Genomic DNA, 22,423 nt, shown 5'->3' with positions numbered 1-22,423 from the left:
TTATTTACTAAATAGAATAAAAGATCAGAAAAACACTTGCAATGTAAAATTTATAAGTCGAATAAAGTTAATAATACTAATATTGTATACTGCTGAGACTAATGAGCAAGTGTAGTGGCCATTAGTCGAACAATCAACGCTGCCCGGATTCGTACGATGTGATAAACCTTATTAAAGAGACTATTTTCTTATTTGTTAAACCATAATGCTAGAAATTTACCTTACGAGATTGAAACTCGGAAACCTATTGGCATTAAACTGCTCACAGTTCGTTAATCTACCCATATCGTATGGCTGTTGCATTAGATATTTCTAAATATATAGCTGGGCTTTGAAACATTCTAAAAAATTCAAAACTGTGCACTACTACTGTTGTGTGTGTTAAAGATCAAACTTGGTGGACCACTTTATTGCTATAAACAACAAGGTACCTGCACAGTTAGCGGGCTAAGTAAATTGGTGAACAATAGTGATATAGTAGAGCGACACAAGGCGGCGAAATAGACCCGAAGGTGGCGAGCTCTCAATCCGTAAGCAACCACGCGTGAACTCACTGCTGGATCTTACGAGTCCTCTCCCAGATATTTTAATTTTTATGTTATATTTAACGTAAGATTACCCTAGCTCCCGTCTTTTCTTTTCTTTTGTTGGATCTTCAGGTAGTAGTTGAGCGTTGCAATAAAAATTATATATCCTAAACTGTAGTAGACGTCTGATTAGTGTTGCTTATTGCCAGTTAGTCTATGATTCATCAGGCCTCTGAGAAACATTTAATGAATAAAAACTGTATTTTTTCACGAGTATCAAGCTAAATTTGCTGTTCTTTTAGCATCATTTTGTGGCTATTTCGCCTTATATATGTTGAGATTTCGGTAAGCTACTCAAGAGTTAAATACCGGAAAATGCATACACACCAATACAAATACATTTCCGCAAAGAACTGCGTAACCAAGGGGAAGTGCAAGGTCTGCTATAAGTGGTTCTACATCTAATTACTATTAAACATAGTTAGGTGGTGATATACAGGCTGTATGCCTGCTGTTAATAATAGAATTTTGTTTCGTTTACCTTAGAGGATATTTAATCTAACATGCGATTGCTTTTAACACATTGTTCAATATTTTTTTTAACAATTTCAATTACTGTCTGTCAGATCAATCCGATTGACTTCACTGTGTTTTCAGCGAGTACGTTTCTTGATTCACCGTGAATTTTTTATCTCTTCTTAGTAGTTATCGCAGCACGTGATCATGTTCTCCAGCGAGGAGTAGAATTTATCGGGGCAGACTGAAGTATTTACAATGTGAGCTAGTGAGGGTTTGATCAGCTGTTGAGTTGGAGAGCAACAATTGGTTACAGACAAAATCAAATGGCCGTCCCTTAATAGTATTTACACAAAAGCAGTACAATATTAAAAAGCAGATTAGGATGAGCAGATCTATTAGACATTTCGAGCGCCCATAACGACTACAAGAACAACAGTTCTATTGCTTGTACCGTGCACCTCGACCGTATAGTAACACCACATTAATATCTATTACTTTTTAACCGCTTTTAAATACTCGGTAATGTCATTACTGCTGAAACGTCCTCAATTCGCCTAATGGCCAAGTGTATACTCTACACAATTTGTGAAGCTATTTCGCTCCTTCTATCATCGTTTTATTCAGATCACAAATCGGGCTTCGCAGTCGGCATACCATTCTTCAGAGCGCGACATTTCTTAACGTCTCCGAGGGTGAAAATCATATTAGGATAAAAAAAACCATGACCATATTAGGTAACAGACCGACAAGTAAAAGCTGGAAAAGAAACTAATTAAAAACTGATAAGAAACGACTTGAAAACCTAAAAAAATTCAAAACTTTTGAATTGGTAACGAACACGCGATGAAATAATATAAAACCGACAAAGACAAAAAGAAAAACTCGTATTTGTTACGTCCTAGCTATGTTTGAAAGTTTTTTTTTAATACGTCCCGCTGTTTTTTTGTGAAACCGGTTCCCTTACGTTTATTAGTGAATTTTTGTAATCGGTCTCTATTTGTTAGCCAGTCTTGGTAAGGTTTTTTTACTTCTAATTCAAATTTTATTTTATTGAATGATCGCATATTGAAAAGTGATATCCAAAGTCCAAAATATTAAAAAGGGTGTAAGCGGAATAAAACAATAGCAGCTTATGGTATGGAAAGGACTTCAAAACGGTACACAACGCTTAGCATCTCGTAAGTAGCAAACTGAGGATAAGTATTAACAAACAAAAATGGGAAAACAACTTTTCGTTAATCTAATTTAACATTATTACGCTACCATTTAATATCATATTCTTGTTTGTTTTACCCAATATGAGTACCGCAAAAAGATGAAGCCCGTACATACCTAATATTTAGCGGGATCCCTTTAACTTTGCTCCCATATAACATCCAAATATTTCCGCAAGCAACTTTTCTCTCATTACGGTGTTTTCTCAGAATACGGCTTAATCTATCATCAACAATGAAAATAGCATAGTAGTTTGGGGGGATTTGCTCTCGAAAGATTGGCTGATGGGCGATACAGCCCCGCTTAGTTGACAGTTTCATCAACTTTGATTGAATTTTCGATGATACTGATTGGTGAGCTTGATGTGACAACTTTTCCATCACGGCAGATGCAAAAGATTGATCATACCGACAGAGCAGGTCCTTTTACAGTTCACGGCGCAATTTCGGGAAAGAACTCACACAACTGTTCATTGGACATGAGTGAGATTGTCAAGACTCAGGCTGTCTATCGAAAATATGACAGAGTACCGTTATCTGTTTACGTTAATGTTTATTTACAGCTAGCTTCGAAATAGATAAATGCAACGTTAACGCGCTACGGCGAAGCAAGAATAACGGATGTGGAATCAATACACTTCATACAACTCTGAATAATATATGTAGACCTGTTCCGAACGCATGCCCTAGATAGGAAATCTGTGCCAGGTAGGGCTATAATTGTAGCGATGGTTATGGTAGCAGGTACATCAATAGTTGCCAATCAGTGATAACACTTTTTTGCATAACTCAACACCGGGCTTTCGAAATAGATTATTATACTGTCGTTCATTTTGCCTAAATAAATCGAGCTCGCTTTTTATGCTCCTGACAAGTGTCGCTGGTGGTGTAGTGATATTTAGTTCCTGGTACTCTAAATTTTTAAGACATACGATTATTTAAGTGTGAAGTAATGGAAACTACAGTCAAAAGCTGCTGACTCGAAGGGTAGCATAAAAATAACAGCAGCGATTATAACCTATCGCCGTTTGGGTTGCATGGTTATCTTGGACGCCCATCATACGTCAGTCATAATCGCTGACCACTACTATTAGAAACGTGGGCGCATACAGTTTGATAAAACGGCTGAAGTGTTATTTCACAATGTAAGATGTACTTAATAAACAGTGCGGAAATACAGCAGCACCTATACTATGTCACTAATGTAGAATTCTATTCTAATGTCCATATTTTTATATGTGACTAAATATGGACACACGCTATTAGATATTAATAGTTTCTGTAATTGAGGGAGACGAATAATCTCCGGTGGAATTCCTGCTGAATCTACTTCATTTTCTATCACTTACTAAAATATAGTTACGTTCTGGGAAAAAGTTTTTCAATTAATCTTTCAATTAAAAGTTAAATGTACCAGTATTATTTCAACCGGATAAACCAATTTATAAGATTATACGATTTTCGACTATGGAAGTCTGCCCGGGTAAGGCATAGCCCCTTTGTTTTGCATTTCGGCGGCTTTTTTCCCTTTAAATATTTAGCAGAATCTCTGAACGCGATCCTTCATATGACAATGAAGTAACATATATAGTAGAGATTGATATATATACATATATAGTTTATTTTGAATGGATCGAGTGGAGATACTCCCGAACTTGTAGGTTCCATAACAAAACTTGTTATTTACGAAATATAGGCATGCTAATGGATGCGTAGGTGGATTTAGTTATAAATCACGTTCCTTTTTTATTTCATACATCATATGTATCGGTATAATCTGAAAAAAACGTGTCAAATAATACATTTTTGCGTACTCGTTCGTAATTATTTTGTCAATGTATTTATTATGAATTATAGAATCGAACATTTTTTTTAGTACTTCACAAACGTATCTTTACAAACTACCTTTCTAATTACACAGACTGGAGTTTAATTACTCGTACACTATGTTACAGTGACGGTGATTCAAAACTGCCCACAAACTGTTTAGTTGACTCCTGCCTATTTTGCTATGGTTTACGTACCTATTACTTCTGTACAACCCAAAATTGCCGCAGCAGGTAAGGGAAGACACATGACATAGAAAAAAGCATTGCAGTGGTAGAGTGAGGAGTGTCTAGGATCATAAGGTTGCCTGTGTCGGGGGCTGAGTCAAGGCGACTGTACGGTGTTCGTTTGTCACTCTCAGGTAGCAGATCACTCGGAGAAGGGGAGGACGTGTAGCATGGAGTAAGACCAAACGAAAATGAGAGGACCACAGGGAAGAGGCACAATGAAACAGAGCGTTGAGAGACCGTTGGAGCCTTAAGATCCCTTTACACAGGAAAATGACTGGTAAGGGGATGAGTGCGATGTTTGACAGGGAAATCAGTGAACGAAAATAGCAAAAATGTTTAGCTCTGGGGTCTAGGACTGCTGATGGGAGAAAAAAGGAAAACTAGAGAAAAACAAACCGCCCTATGATTTCAAGAACAAGCATTCCGGAAAGGAAGGAGAGCAGAAGGTAGGTATAGTTGAAGGTTTTTTTGCCCCAAAAATAGGGTGCACGAGATGAGCACCGCCATTGGCTGCAACGGCGGGCATACATGAATCATACCAGACAGGGCAACCTGAAACTTGGTTTCGCTGGGTATAGTTCCTGCTTCATCGCAAAGAGAAAAAGTAGACAGATACAGATAGCTCGTTAACTAGTAAAGGAAGGTAAATGGGTGCAGGAGGGACCCTACGAGAGGGGCATCCTCAAATACGTCAACTCGGACTCAGATGCGGTCAGTAATTGACTTCGCAGTTACAATTGAGGGGAAGTAGTTTTACTTTTTTATTGGAATCACATGTTTGTACGTTATCTATTTCACCCTTGTAACCATGTGGCTATTGCTGTTCAATGTGCTATTTAGAAATATGCTTTCTAAAAAGATTTATTTTTAGCGTCATCATTATAGCCTTTTACCAAAAGAAAAGAGTTAAAAATGATGACCTTCTTATTGCTTTAGGGTATATTTTATACCTAGCAGGGTTAAATTTTGCAAATTCGTTGAATATGTCCAGCTCAAAAAAGTCTTCAAACAAATGGATATTTCGCTACGCGGTCACTTGGTCCAGCTACCGTGTGGTAACCAGCCACACCATATATTGCAACATATGTGAAAATGCTAGTTCTTTATGACACGAATATGAGATGCTCTTAGTTATCATAATTATTTATGTCAACTATTCTGGGCCGTTACCTATACGGCTTTGCTGCAGAGTTGCTTTTTCCTGCGTGTGAACTGACAAATATGTCAATTAGGATTACTTTACCTAAGTTTGCCCCCGTTGGGACTGCCTTGCACCACTTTAGTTTCCATTGTAACAATAAAAACCGTTGCAATACAAATACTTTATGTTGTAATCAAATTGAGCAGATAAACTATGCAGTTATATATTAATGCTAAAAAACTTAACAACTTTTTATCCCCAAACTTGATAGAAAAAGCAAACATTTGTGAGCCTACAAAGTATTCTTTAAAGCTATACAATTTTTTTGATAAAATATTTAGACTCATCCAAGCAAATAAAACGATGTGTATCATTGAATTTGAATCGGAGAAATTGAGCACCTACAGCCAACCATACTGATACCATATTCTGTAATTGTTTAAACCACTTGTTGATTAGGTAATTCAATCTCTAGAAAAAAAATACATGTGTTAAATATGGGTTTTTTACTAGTGTGGTGCGAAGTTGGACGAAATGGGGACAAAATTGCATCACTTTTCTCGACAATAAAAAAAAGTGTCCTAAATAGATATGACAAATTATATATACTCAAAATGTGTTTCCTTTCATGCGATAAATAGCAAAATTAATTGTGATAATATTCTCCATGAGAATGAACCCATATCGGACGTTAGACGGGGAAAAATTATGCAATCTTGGGAGAGTTGATAGTGATTTATAATATTTGTTTTAAATGCTATTCGACCGATTAGGTTTTTCGTTCCATTCTATCGTTCTTTAAACTTAGTACGATATTTTTTTCACCACACTGATATTTTATGTGGCTCAATATCATGCTTGTAACAAAACAGCAACCGGCTTTGAAAGAGCTCAACTCAACTCTGCTGCGCAGGGAACAATATGGATGCGAAGCCCAGGGAATTGTTGGTTCCAGTCTGCCATATATGTAGCATATTATGCCAATTAAGTAAGGTTGTTTATAAACTATAATACCTGGAAGCACAATAAAGCTTTTACAGATCGCTTTGGTGCTATAAAAAGGGAATATATTCACGTTAGCGTTATCATGTTTATATTAGAATGAAGTTCCTTTTACCATGTATTTTGTAAACGTTTGCCTGTCATAGAGCCATTATAGATAAGGATAACTGCACACGCTGTGTAAATTCTTCATGAATATTTGCAGTAATATCACGGCCACATGATGACATGAATGCGCACTGCAGCACTAGTGGCGAGATAAAGCCGTCAAAATAGCCCAGCATACAAACGATATGGGCAAATATATATATATATACGGTGCTGGTCACGCTGTCTACATATTTGTCATTGAGTCAATGAGCTAATACCGTAACGGGAAAGACAGACAGACAAAGAACTGGATCAGATCACCAAGAATCGGATACAGCATCTAAATGCTTATATATACATGGATGTGTATCTACGGCACTAATTGCTGCTCAGAGCTGCTAGCGAAGCGTGAAGGACGATGCACAGTCCCAGCTGCTGTGTTGGTGAACGTGTATGATCTTCAGTGTGATAGGCTATACCTCTATATATGCGCAGGGTGGGGCAAAAGTCATTCAACAGATACATGTTATATATATTGCACCGATGAAAAATTGAAATGCTGTTAATATCAGACCATTTTTATTTCATATTCTTTGTATACATATAAAAGTGCAAAAAGTGTCATATATATATATATATATATATATATATGAAGCCTATTCAAGAGTTCTTAACTTGATTAAAAAAAACTTGACGACATAATTGCAAGGAAGTCTACCTTTGGGAATTAATAGTCTACCCACATTATATTGGCAATTGCGCCGCATCTGGGCGGAGTAAACAGGTGCGTCCATAACGTAATGGATGCTGTTGCACAGCTTGCTATACTACATATTATATGACAAAGGATCCGTGTTTTTTCTTAACGCACGCAGGTAACTGTACTGTCCTCTTTTGGTATTGCTGCTAGTTGTCGTTTTAAAGCGTATGCCATCGTACGATACGGTTAATGAGTCAAGTAAGCAAAATTTAGACGTTTTTTCCAAACTCTACGCTCTATATAGCATTGATAATTATTTCAAGCAGGTATAGTATTTATATCAATTATCGATCGTACTATTTTTTTCGTGGGTTACGCCCTTCTGTGTTAGCGATTTTGTCTCCAAAGTTTGAATGTTTTATTTAAAAAACGGAAACCCTTCCTTTTCTTAAACACTACAGATTGCTCAAAGTATTATTTTTTTCAAATTGCGGCAATTTTGATGTCTATTTTAATTTCATGGTAAACATCTATACAGCTAGGGATGAATATGAACATCAAATGTTAGGGATATATATATGTGTGTCACCTAAATTTACTATAGGATACAGACAATTCAACCTTAGGATCGCATTTGAACTCTTACTTGGGTCTGGGTGAGTCCTAAAGACGCTGCAAGTTCAGCCCTCTCAGGGAGGGCGAGATACTGCGTCCTTTGGAATCTCCTATTTAATTGCTGTAGTTGCAAACTGGAGTATATTGTTCGTGGTTTACGCATTTTCTTTCCTTTGGGGCCCGGGGTATTGCCTTGTGGCGTTTGGGCCCCGCCAGCAGATCCTCGAAGCGCGTCGTCCATTGACTTATCTGAAATAATATTGGATAGTGAGTACGTGATTGCAGAGAAGCGATACAGTAACTGAAACTTTACTTAACAAGGTCAGCCATCAAGATATACAGCACAATGTTTTTTCTATTTTAGAATCTGAGCTGCAGGCTTGGTCATAACGTCGATTTCAAGTCGAATTTCCCATCAGTCGCTTTTGAACCAACAACAAATATTTTATATATGGCCCTATATACAACTAGATTTACCGAACATAACAAGCTCACCAAAGAAAGCCTTGGAACCATGCTTGATTCACCCGATGCATATTATCTGCATACACAGAAACTGTGCGTTGTTATTCTACTAATGAGTTCGTGTATGTTTTGTAATTAATATTCGTTTCGATTTATTAGATAAATTTTACTAAGCAATTTCTAGCAATGGGGATAGCTGATTTCACTTCTGGTTGACAGAGAACTAATTTAATTTTAATCCGTTTTGGCAGTGATGTATTCTCAATTATGTAGTTGTGTGGCTTGTCTTTTACAGTAGCGCCCCATTATTCTTACTATTCCCATTATTGGCGTTAAGCCCCGCTGCACTTTTCTCCCTATTGGCTGTTGTCTGCACAGGGACTGCCCAGACTTCTAGTGGGCTAAAAGTTGCTGTGCAGTCAGAGAGTGGATCATCGTTAGGTCTCTTACGGACGTAGGGGGTGGTTTAAGCCGCTCCCCAACAGTGCAAACAAACAACAAATTGAATTTTACATGCTTTGGTGAATTTCAATTTTTGCGTTTACGGTTGTTGGCCTGTCGGATTGATAGATCCGTCGACTCTAAACGAAGCTGACAAAATAGGTAAGCGACGGAAGGCACGCAATGGTCTTGACCAACTCTACCATCGTCAATGACGCCCGCAATAGTAGTCTCGACAAGGATAAGATCATTGGAAAAATAACACTTACAGCCACCGGTGCCTACAACGATGCCATATAGTATGTAAGACTCAATGCAGGCTTTCTCCAACGCGGGTGGGATTACAGAGCCAAGCGCTCAGACTATATGCGACTGTACTCGGTCGACTGATTTTTTACTTCGCTCCGCGGATCACTGAGCGTCTTCTTTTGAACGTCGCGTTCGCGTTATTTGTAAGGATTGGACATGGAAACCTATGTCCACTAGCTTAAGAGACACTTTTTTAACTAGGCAGCAAGATAATTTTCTGCATTGTACTTTATAAAATGGCCAGCACAACTATATCTTACATGATAAATAGTAGAGAAAAAATCTAAATTTTCGAGCGAATCCAAGAAAAAACAAATAACATAGCGCCCTTGATATATAGATACTAAGAGTTCAAATAGGCGCCATTACAGTAGCTAAAAGAACGATCTACGGATACCAAGAACAGGTCTGCACGTGAACTCACAATTAAGTAAAAAGTAAGTTATAGTTTGTGGAGCGTCAATTTTAATTGTAAATTTACCTCCGTCCCTAACGTTTTCGGTAACGGTAAACTCGCTTTTTACGCAAATTTGCTTTCCCGACCGACGTTCCTGTTCTGGGCACAATTCTATTATTCCATAAATATTTGATATACTGCAGCTTTAATTTTTTTACCATAAATATTTGATATACTGCAGCTTTAATTTTTTTAAGAGCCACTTGCTGCAAGATGTACCCTTTCTATTACTCTTATCTTTTCCACAGTATATTTCTCTTATGTTTCCTGCTTCATTGAGTAAATCTAAAGAACGGTTATTCTAAAATAAGGACTGGTGACCTGTCGTGAACCTAACAATCGAGTGTAAGATAAAGCAAATAGAGATGTCACTGATATATCAAAATTGTAATTGTAAAATGGGTAGGATTTTTTACTAAATGCATTAGAGATTTGTCTTGGGAAGATATGCGCGAAAGATGAAGCTGATTGGCCGGATAATTGAGGGAAAGGTTCGCTTTTATCCAATAAATCGTACCTGTTACTTTGATCGACAACAATTTTTTCCTCTTTTTCCATGTTTAAAAACCACGCCGTACTAGCGCTTACAAACACCAAGACGGTCATCAGCATTGTCGGCCATCTCTGTGATAGCGCAATGAGTAATGTGGTTGTATGCTGAACTTAAGGACACGTGGTGGTCTAGATTCGAATCCAAACGAAGATGCACTTCGTTTCGTGCTAAGGAGCAGTCATCTGATGCAATTCCTAACCGTTTAAGTACTAGACGTAAAACCAGACACGAAAGAAATGTGATATATCACCAGTGTAAATATTGTGTTGCGTGAACAAGTACTCTCAATTTGTGTTTCTTGAATAAAGTGTGTTTAACGTATATTTCATGGAAAACTGTGTAAAGTATAGTGTAAATCATAGCTATTATAATCATGGCTGGTCGTTATTTAACGTTACCACTGTTATGACTATTATTCGCTTTTTACCTTTAAACTGGCAAAATGTGTTAATGGCAAAACAAACGCGGGGCGAAGGCCGCAGGTGGTGCTCTAGTACTAGACTAAAAACATTTAACTCTATTATAGCGGAGGAGAAAGCACTTCGGCTCAACTTTAGTCGAATGCATGCGCGAAGCCACCATCTGGCGAACAGCAACCAGCAGTCAGGTACGCTTTGCAGAGTTCGCACATGTCCTGCCATACCTCAGTTCGAATGCTTCCTAATGCACATCGAATATGCACATGAAACGGCACCCATGTCTATAGCGCCGTAACATAAATGAGCCGCAAAATCCTTAGAAAGGTTTATATCTTTAATTCTATTTTGAGACAACAAAATAGTATCCTATTGAATGTTGATCTTAGCTAGTGTTTGTCTTACTTTATGGTATTTAAATATCTTTTCACACATCTGCACCGTTATGTAGTGTGTTCATATTTAACGCTGCAGCTACAATTTTTTGTATCATTTGTACAGAGCAAGTGATAACAGATTCGGCAGAGAAACCGAGAAAATGGGTAATTCTTGATGGATCATGGCTTTCCTAATGAGAGCATGCTGAAACCGGTTCATAGTACAATTTCATTGCAGTAAGAGAACTCTACTTCAGTGTTTATCTATTAGTTAAACCAGGTTTACTGATACACAAGCAACGAACGAAGAAGGTAAATAGCTGGAAATTTAAGCCACTATGCAGTGCATCCCTGTAGGCTTCATAAGCTCTATGTGCACCACTAATCTCACCTGTCAATCCAGGTAGAACATATTTATCATATATCCGGCAGCAAACGGTCTCCTTTCTCTTATTTTATAAAAACATTCAGCAAGACTAATAAGCGTGCCGGGAACAGAAATTCAAACCCGGTTGGTAACCGCAGAAAATGACAGGCATTCAACAACGTGCACAGCCAGAAAGCCATACTGTCATATGGATAATAGATATCAGATTAGCGTCATTACAACGAGGAATCCCGAAAACGTAATCACTAAATGGAAACATTAAACGACGATAATACCGCTAATAACGGCGTATGAAAGACAGGACTCACATAAACATACAACTCTAGCTAGCCGAATCGACTTCGTATTTCACTTACTCCAATTACGTTTATTAGACTAATCTATGTACATTTATGAAACGCAAAGCATAAAAATAGGTTGCACATCGTCTACGCGAAAACAGGCATGTCGCCGCCGCCGAACTGTTATAATTATGTTCGTAAATATCAAATTCCTGGTAGTCATTGAACTGCGTATAACATTTTAAAGTACTTGATGCTACGTTGATTATATACTGTACTCAACAGTATTTTTTGTTGTCCAGAGCTGTCCATGCCTGCCTTTGACAGTGTCCTTAATGAATGTAAATAAAATTGTGATAAACGTATTACAATGCACATGTATTGTCTGTCGAAAAGTATCGTACCCCAAACAAGTTATGGAGATTTCGAAACCGTACTTTCGAAATATTCCTGGTAACTCAGGATTCGTTATTAAAGCAACAATCATATGTAAACAATGCACGAAAAGTAGGAGCCTTCGTTTGATAGCGTCAGCACCGCGAAGCATAGAAAATTTCCTCAGCTCAAGATTTAACCCGACCCCATGCGACAGCCACTAAATTTATAGAAGTTACTAGACGACACGCGGTGAACGGCCCGTAACATAGCAGCGGTCCTAACAAGAAGCCATAGCCAGTTAAATGGCCATGACACCGGCGTTGTTGGCCTGTACTGCACGGAACACAGGCAAGTAGTAGCGAACTGCCCACTGGATGCTGGACAACCGCACTGGCAAACAAATCTCAGGTCACAGAAGCGCAGAAAAGAGCAGACGGTTGATGCTCGGCTTCGCATCGCTACCGTCACACAGCGCTGAAGCCGCTCTAGTGAGCGAAGCGTCACTGGTGCCAAAAGAGGCAGGCGTATGGACCACAGGGCCGACAGGGATCACTGTGCCAACTCAAGCATTCTACCCGGTTTTGTTGCTTTCATAAGTTCTCCCGCTGTTAGCAAAAATAGCAAACGTTGACGGGTCAACAGCAGCGGCAGTATACAACAATCAACAACAAACTCTATGCCCACGGCCACCCATATGCCAGTCAGTCACTGTTCTATTAGTGCTGCTGACAACACCACATTGTATTATTAACACATTTCCCTAGATTGTCATCGATGCAAAAAACCGTCGTCGAATAAAACCATAACACAGTAATACTACAATACGGTTATTAGGTGGAAAGCAGACGGTGTGTTTACTGTAATACGCCTAACCAACTAATATTTAATCTACTCCACGCCAAGTTAAAGCAGTAATCTGACTTTTTACTAATATATTATGTGTGAAAATGTACATAAGGTGAAAGCAGAGTGCTTCTCACTCTATAGAGCAAGTGAGACGTTACATATGCTACAGGTAGCAATTTATAATTCAGTTCCGGTTTTAACCAGAACTCGAATTTGTAGTAATCTTTTTTCTTGTTCTACTAAGGCTGCTGTGTAGCATATACTGTTATAATTATAGCGTGTGCCAATTACGATCACTTTGTCCGCTAACTGCTTTTTAATCAAAAAAAAAGCATGTTTATGTGACGAAATTTCTTTTTCATTTAAAATTGTGAGGAAAGTGCAAAAAACACCTTTTGTTGATTTTCTGAGATTTAAGAGTTGAGGGACAGCGTAATGCATTAAATCTTGCTTTAAGAGTCAAATATAGTGTGTACAAAATGCGTGACATGTTATCAACAGAAGATCAAACGATAAGGAAGAGTAGAGCATGTTGTTTTGTATCATACGGTCTATCTCAATATAGCTGAGAAGATGTCAGAGCTGTCCTTTCCACTTAGGGGCGCCTTTTACTCTTTGTCCTACGGTTCTACTATCGCGAAAGAGTATTATATACGAGCAGTTTATCTTAGTGAAACTTAATCCAAAGAACGAAGAAATAAGTTGAATGATAAAATTCATGTTTCTTGTTCGTTCCTTCAAAAGAGATGAGTGCAACTTAGCGAACCCTGCTGTAAGCACGGTAGATGTTTAAAGGTCCGATGGAATTTCAAGTTTTAAGTAGCCTCTACTACTAGGCTGTGCTAAGCGAACATGCTAGTTTCGAAAATCAACGCTCAGTAGTTAAGTTTTTGTTCCTCGTATGCCATAGCGCTGCGGAAATTTATAAAAAATTGGCGAAGACATTAGGCAAGAAAGCCTTAAAGGAACGCACAGCACGTAACTAATGCAAATGTTTTCAGAACGATGATTAGAGTATTGGAGACTAGCGAAGGGGTAATCAGGTGCCGGAACCTGAACGATAAACACGCATTGCCACGATCGAGAAAGCTCTTACGAAAGCAGAGCTTGGGGCATTTCACATGTGACTTGTTAGAGAACTATAACCCAAGCACTGAATATGCGAAATTTAAGTGAAAAATGAGTTGCTTATGAATTAGCCCTAGGCCAATTAAGAATACGTGTTGTGCACTCTGTGTGCAATTTGCGAAACTTTAATTAACGAAAAAGTAGCCTGGAACATACGGCGCGCTTCAATCTCTCTCGCTGCCGAACCGGGACCAAGCGAGAGAATGATTTCGCTCTGCGGAGATATTGGGCTCAGTAACAATGTAGGGTAAATTCGGATGTAAGATGATGGTAGTGCTTTTAGTAGACATCGGGAGCATCTGCCACTCTGAGATACTTGCCGAAAATAAACCAATAAAGACAGCCTTTAAGAAACTTTAAGAAACTCATGCACTATTAGCACGGTAATTGACAGTACGCAATCTGATTACATAATAACGACACCGGACCTCTCATGCTCTATGCCTCATTTGCTCTTTGGATTGAGCAGACGAATGAATGTCCAACACTGACTTCAATCTGCGTGTTCTCCAGATATAAGTTTGTGTGTTAACGGGGCTTTCCATGCCCTAAAAAGGTCATCTGATGAGTAAGTATATCCCACTATCGATTTACTTCGAGAAACCATAGATAAAGGAATTCCTTACTAGAATGCGAATGTTATGTGTTTGGCTGTCCAGAAGCTGCCAGAGAGCTGGGACGAGTGTGCAAGTTATTAAGTTATTTTTGAAAGCACTGGATGCTGCTAATACATTACATTTAATGGTTGAACATGTGAATTATAAAGATGGACGGGTGTAACTCTAGTTTAAAATAGTATCATTACCGTTAGCCGCGTAGTCACTATGGATAATGTGATTGCTCATGGTCCTACCCAGGTGATCCTCCTTGGCCTCGCTCTTGATAGCGAAACCGAGCCCTCCGGTTGGAGAATCGGCTTGATGCGGATACCCACCCACGCAGCGACTAGATCCAAAGCTCCCAACGCGCTTATCATTTTCCGAACCTACGGAGATATGAAAAATCGTAAAGTTTAATTTAATTTGGGCGCTGTAAATAAATATTATCGTGAGATTATCATTGTACTGAAGGACTAGTTAAAACAATTACATACGCTGCACACTTCCAGCCCGTATTTCTAACATATTTCGCAGTTACTGTTCTCCAATAACTATGATTTGAACCCATTATTCGAATTATGATGACAACAAAGGATGGTGGCTTATAAACCGAATAGGCTATTATTTTCTAACTTTTTCAGATATCACAGTATTATACTTAAGGCGCATCTGAAATAATGTAAAAAACACTTCATCATAGCGAAGTAAATTTTTTTCATACCATGTGTATTTTCAATATGAGTTAGCGGAATAGTTCGATCTTACTAGAGAACATTACGACCGTGTCTTATGTTTTTGAAATCCGTTTTTGAGGAGCAACCTTTCCTTAAACGATGTATACGAACTAACAGTGTACCCAATAAGAAAAATTTTGTAGTCTGATAAGGATACTTTCACTTATTTTTTTTTGCTTGCAACAAAATCATGTATGTACCGATGAAAAAATGTGGATTCAGACAACAAAGCATGTTTATGTTATTCACTTGTTACTCAGTCCATAAACGAAATAAAGTTTATTCTATTTACTTACTTGACTATCTATTTTCACCAATGTGCGCCCATTTTATTCAACATATACTTAATGACAAGTACAATTTGCATGATTAGTCAATAATGGCTAGTACAAAGTAGTCGTTGTTGAAAACACTCTATTGTTATCGTTGATACGCTTGTGAGATTTCGTTTTATGTAGATGCATAGGCGAGGCGTAACTATTTACGGACTTTTCAAGCGCAAGAGACTGTCCTACGTTCGACGATATTGCTTGTTTTTTTTAAAGCGTCAGGAAATTGTGTTAACATTGTTCAGCACATTAATCGAGGGCGGATCCAATAGCCGGTAGGCTTCTGCAATGAGGTGAGTCTCATAATCTACAATAGCTCAGACATCATTCAGTCACCTATGGCATTTGCGATCAAAGTAAGCATCGTTTCTATTGTCTGTGACTTTTTATCCACCCACTGCGGGTTGTTAAGTTTGATCGAAAACTCACCAAGACCCAGATTTATTGCTAGGAAAAAAAAACAAGGCTTTAAAAATCAGATTTTTAGAATTTTCTGTAAGCAACCGTCAAGCTTACGAAAAACTCCGTCAAACTAGTGACAGATGGTCATGATTTACAAGACTCATCCGAAGCAATAAAGCTTCTAAACACATATATCACCTAGCACCTTTGAGTAAAAACAATAAACATGGATTACTTCATCACTGATAACGTGACTTCACGCAAAAAATGCATGGTAGGAACACAGAAAAGAAAAAACAGCTAAATACTTCAATTTAAAAAAAAAAAGTGTCTAAATCGATCGTTTACACCTTTTTATTCTGTCTCAGGTATAGGCGTATGCTTTCGAGCGTTCGGCTGACGGCAGTCGAAACGCACCGAACCAAATAACTTATAACTAATGCAATGCTTGAAAGCCGACGGAAATAATCAGGATCACTTGAGACTTAAGAAGCTCGTGACTTCTTGACAAAATGGGTTTTAATAGGGGGTTTCTCAAGAATAAAATTTATACCCATATACGTTGTCCAAATTTTGCTTGTTTAAGTGTGCAGCTATGCATCGACCTATTAGGTTTCAAATAATTATAAAACGCAAATACGTACACTGAGATCAGAGTTATTCCTATGCAAATCTAGCTTAATTTTTAAAGATATTAAAAATATTTTTTCCTTCAAATAATATTCCTTGGTGTAGTAAGTCTCTGGTTCGAGCCCGCCGTGCGCTTATATGTACCACACGTAAGTGAATAAAGCTGATTTTTTTCCGCTTGTGTTTTAGCTTTGAATCAATCTTTAATCAATTGTGTTTTCTGAACGAGCAGTTCACAGCTTAAACCCACAATAAAGTCAGTATGGCATAAAAAAATTAGATCAATTGTTAAATCCGTGCAAGTGCATATATTGTACATAGAGTACGTATCATTAATATTAATGTGCATATTACGTGTTCTGCTCGTGCCTATCTGCGATCATGAACATCGTATATTTGAATATTTTGTGATGAATGCTCGGGGGTAAGTTCTAAACAGACTTCTTTGTATATAGAGAAATAGGCCTCACACCCGGTATCGGATTTGATGATCTACTCCTGTTCGAACCAAGCGAGGAGAGCAGCCGAACATATCCATAAATTAGTGATTTCCTATGGAAAGACGGCAGCGAGCGGACAACGAAGGGATGACCATAGAGAATCAACATAAATAGCAATCGCAACATGAGCGGTGTTAATGCTGATGCTGGTGAAAGTAGGGAGCATCAACGACAAAAGATACATACGAGCATATTTTTGTTAACAACGATATGAGGCAGCTTCTGAGGTTGGGTAGAGATCCTATGCAATATGGAGGAACACAAGTGACGTAAACAGGAGATAGGAAAAGAGCAATGTAAACTTGACGCATTTACATTAGTTGTCACTTTGCTTCGCTAAAAGATCATGGCAAACTGATAACATTGTATAATAGCGAGAAGCATTAGCTACGAGTAAGCACTTGTTATGCAACTAAGTGGGCGTTCAGCAGCTCTATTGTGTCCATTCTCATACACTGTGAGCCGCCTTCCTCCTGGCTGTGTGCTGCGTGGCCCTCGAAATATACTCAAGCATAGATATGTCGAGCTCGGCTTAAGCCAGCAAGCTCTGAGTTGTCCTTTAAGGCTGCTAATAAAATAGAGTCCTGCTTCTGTCTTGATCAAGAAAAGCTTTATAGTACAGCAACTCTCAGGTCATTGCTATCGTACACTGTAAATTGTAAAATATTGGCATGCATCACTAACTCGCAATGTAATGTAGCTGCTACTGAGGTGCGTTTATAAAGCGATGTCATGAATAACCTGAGCAGTAAAAACACTATAGCAGTAGATTAGAAAATGTAAACTCTTGCTTCTTGCAGCTTTCTGTGCTCTTAGCGTGCCGCGTTATTTGAATCGATAATAGTATTATCATTTCCCATGCTTTCAAACTACGTACGATGTATGTAATGACGTGTGTTTGCTGCCAAAGTAAATAAAAGCAATTACACATTAAAAAAGCTTGTACATCAACTAAATATTTCTAACGTAGTTCAGGACAAAGCTTACTTTAGAGCTAAATAACTTGATTTAAGGCATGTGTAATTTAATAATCATTTTGTAGATTTATGTTCACTAATGGTAATAGATGTTGTCTTTACTATAGCTACTCAGGATGGATCCCGCTTTAGGTTCTAGGTAATAAAATTTCCAGTTTTAGAAATTCATTCTTAATAAATACATTTCCTACTTAAGGGCTAGAGGCAAGCTAGTACACCTGTAGAAAATTTAACATGGGCCTAGGTGTGGTTGATTTGCAATATCGTACATTGCAGCGTGTTGATAGGATATCTTCAGGGCTTGCGCACCGGAAATACGAGTACTTAACTTCGTCACTAGCATTATTTGTTCCATTAAATTCAGATACGTCTATTATTTATCGTTATACGCAACGGTAAAGTCGTGACTACACAAAGTCATATCTTTTTTGATTCAAATCACGTGCGGAAACACTGCAGCATATAATGCCAGCATTAGAGGAATGGAAGAAGACTCTCCGAAGCAGACCCTCAAGTTTTGTGTCTGTCATAAATTGCCGTAAGCAAACTCTAATTTAACTTTGAAGACTCTCCGTAAGCAATCGGCTTCCAAAGCTCAGCGGAAGCTTTGCGATAAGGCTCAGACCACCTACACAAGTACATGATTTACTTCAACGGTGTATTCGAGTCTAAATCAACTTGACTGAACATTCTGGACAAACAATGTAAAATTAAAAGCTTAATCTGGTATTTATTTACTCAATATTCTTTATGTATACGTGGACCCTTATAATAATCAGTTCTCATACAAACGCGTCCCAGTTAAAAAGTAAAAACTTTATTATAATTGTCAGACGCCTTGTATAATGATGCTGCAGAACGTTTTGCTGCAATCATTGCGTCGTAAATGTGAAGCATTTTGCAACAAAAAAAATTGCTGACTCATTGAATTGCACTGGTAGCGCCAGCAAAAAGACAGGTTCGTTGGTGCGGTATCAGAAAAGACGAAGGGGAAAAGAAAATGCCGTTGTTAGTGGATGAGTCAGTATGTTAGGTGTAGCGTGTGGGTTCGTTTTGGCGGATAGGAGCATCACAATACCCAGGACAGAGCCCTTTTTAAGTTCTTTATCGCTTGCTTGCTTTACTTCAGCATGGACCGATGTTACGTTGATGCTGTAAGGTGCCTATTTAGTTTTTTGCTACTCGTGTTGCTTCCATCGCCTTTGTTAATTTCCCGTTGGCCTAATAAAGAAAGGAATTGGGATACCAGAATAGAAGTAGAAAGACTTTGCTGCGAGAGCCAGATTAACGGATTTTTAATTACGACTCCTGTTGTAGTGTTTTTAGAGAACTCGGCCAGTAGACATGGCTACCGCAATCCATGTTTTGTTTCTCGACCAACCAATCAGACTGAAAGCTAGCTGGCTGGCCGGCCGGCCGGCTGACTGAAGCTAAAGGGAAACAAACTATATGATCCCGCGCAGAATAAAATCGTAGAGAAGGAATAAGCACGAGACAGCACATGGGTGTTTGTCTAGGGCCAAATCATTGCTTACTCAGTAACTTTAGCACCACTACGGCTACACGAAGATACAAGCTGGCTGGGGAAACTATAACACCAACTCCGTTATTAGCTAAGTTGTTTCAGGAAAACACTAGAACAACAATATTTGAAGTGGGGCAATATCCAAATCACTAACAGCAAACTATAGATTGTCTTACCACTTTCCCTAATTGTACGACATTGACTTTCGACATATTACACATAGTAGAAGTCCATTCTGCATGTAAGTGTTCAATATACCCATGCTTTAACATTTTAGTGCTTCTGCTATGTACTATATTCTTTACGAGCCCTATGGTATAAATGATCATGTGATATAATGACACAAATACGTACGCTATAACGTTTTGATGCCGAGCGTGTGTGAAAAGTACGTGGCAGTGGTTCCTGTACTTACAAATATATATTATTGGTATTCACCTGAGCCTGATATAAGGTGTTTTTCAAGCTGCTTTTCATTTTTCAATCATTCCTTGCCAATTTGCTAGCGAGTATGACGAATATTTTTCTAACTCATTCTAATAAACAGCGGAAGCTGCCTTTTGTCGGTTCCTCTACGAGACTCTAAACGAGTAGTTGACTAGCTATTCCCCTCAAAACAAAAGAAATAATAGAGACAGCTTTCCAGTCCTGCCATTAAAAGGTAATTGCGGCCTATATAATTGTATAATTAAATGCAGACTTTGCACTACGAAGTTATATGTCGAATGTTCACATACCTGCAAATCTGTTCCATTGATAGAAGGTTTTGAATAACTGACTGACGTTCAGATGCTATGGCGCATATCATCACTGGCACAAATACTGGCTCTAAAATAGTGACAATGGCTACGATAGCTTAATGAACAACTTATTATTACACATTATGTAACCTATTCAGATTTTGACTAATACTTACGCTCATCTCAAATCGATTATTTATTAACACGGTGGCATAATTCCCATATGTAATTACTGTCCACTGCTGTTATAGTTGATTCCCATTAAACAACGTGATCCTACAACCCGTCTGATACAAAACCAACAATAGCAACTAGTCGATACGTAGACACATTTTAGAATTTACTGTAAATATTTTAAGGGGAAGAAGACATTTCTTCGCTAAAACCATGAGCTTCGACTATATGACTTGGCGTTAAATGTCGATAATTGTGTAAAGGTGACATGCCCTTTCCTATCATATACATACCATATATACATACCAAGTATGTTATTGGGGCAGGAACACTGCTAGATTCAGCAAACGAAGACAAGGCAGGATCAACATTAGATAATGAAAAAAAAATTGAAGACATTTTTTTAATATGGTTGATTTTTTTGCTCTAAAACTGAAATATTAAGAAGCACTCTGTTGTAACAGACTTATAAAGGTCCGCATAAAGCTAAGATTCTTCATTAGATAATTATGGACAGAACAAAACATCTAGAGCCTGTTAGTTAGTAGTCGCCATCGCTGAGCATATCGAGATTCTTTTCTTCTTGTAAGAACGCGCGCAAGCTGTTGTCTTTGAAACTCTATTGAACACTTCTGAGAAGCTGGTTGCGAGGATCCCTTCACCTAATATATACATATATATTGACCTAGGCCTCCTATGAGGTAATAAGGAACTACTAGGTTGTGACAAGCGGTTTTAGCGAACTTTAAAATTAAATGACTTTTGAACTACACGCCGCTAGCAAACCAGATCTGGCTAGTAAATACTCTATGTTCTAGAAATTTGCTAGTGAACATCAGTTCAATTTCTTCCACGAGAAATTAGTTTAAAAGGAAAGGCATCTTTTTGTCTTGAAGTTCAACGCTTAATGGTCAAGTTCTTACTGTTCGAAAGCCGCAGCACTGCGAAAATGTATCAAAAAGGCGGCATTAAGCGAAATCACCTTAATTGAATGTTGCAAAGATCACAAAAATAGAGACAGGAATCTTGCAGACCAGCGAGAAGGAAGGCATCAGATATCGGGTCCCGAATGACAAGAACGCATTGCCGCAATCGAGCAGGCTCAAAATCTAAGGGCTCTGTCGGTCAAAACTAGCATTTCAGATGTAGCGTGTTACATAATTGTATCTCAAATATGGAAAAAGCGGAAATTGACTCCAGGGACCCAGAAGATGTTTATGGTGTATTCCATATGTAATACGTGGAACTTCAATCAACAAAAAGTCCGCCTGGAACATACGGTCGCTATACACAAGGCATGATTAAATTTCTATTGCCAGGCAGAGATGGACCAGGCGAAAAGATGGCGTAACTCTTAAAAGGAAGTCAAGTTTGGTAGCAGTGTCAACTAGGTACGGACATCAGGTGACGGTAATCCTTGGAACGGACATCAGGAGCATCTGCTACTATGAAATACTCACCGAAAATTACACAATCAATGCAGCCTACTACCTCAATTTTCTCAAGAAACTCACGGACCATTGGCATGGCAACTGAAAGCGCATCTGGTGACTTATATTGGCACATATTGTTTAGCTTGTGATTAACTATTTTTTAAAAACTGATTTATGGTGCAAACAAAAGGTGCAGAGCTGCCCTAGCCGCGTCAATCGAAGCAATGAACTTAATAGCATATAAAATATGCTCAGCGATAGCTTCCTTTAAATACGTCTGCGAAAAAGGATGTTTTTTTGTGCATAATCCCGATATACGTCAATAAGGTATGCCTCCATATCGTGTAAAAAAAAAATTGCTTCACTAACTGAGCTTTACTAGCCTTCAAAGTGAATGTTACAAACATTCATCACTTTGAATAGGTGAGAAGATACGTAGGGTAGACTTAGGATGAAATTTGCTTATTTTATGTCCC

The 22,423-nt window shown here is 38.3% G+C and overlaps 1 protein-coding gene across 1 annotated transcript in view; it reads right to left on the bottom strand.

Annotated features, from left to right (window-relative positions):
- Positions 1 to 22,423, bottom strand: part of LOC111259726 (uncharacterized) — a 55,586-nt gene that overhangs the window by 20,375 nt on the left and 12,788 nt on the right. The window contains exons 2-3 of the mRNA XM_022831926.1: positions 14,710 to 14,889; positions 7,897 to 8,114 (exon numbers count right to left, since the gene is read on the bottom strand). Coding sequence (XP_022687661.1) covers positions 7,897 to 8,114; positions 14,710 to 14,889 — 398 coding nt within the window. The remainder of the gene's footprint in view (positions 1 to 7,896; positions 8,115 to 14,709; positions 14,890 to 22,423) is intronic.

Source organism: Varroa jacobsoni, unplaced genomic scaffold (genome assembly GCF_002532875.2).
Source record: "Varroa jacobsoni isolate VJ856 unplaced genomic scaffold, vjacob_1.0 scaffold_358, whole genome shotgun sequence".
Classification (NCBI taxonomy): domain Eukaryota; kingdom Metazoa; phylum Arthropoda; class Arachnida; order Mesostigmata; family Varroidae; genus Varroa; species Varroa jacobsoni.
Note: the sequence above shows the minus strand (reverse complement) of the source record. Positions and strands in the feature narration are given on the sequence as shown.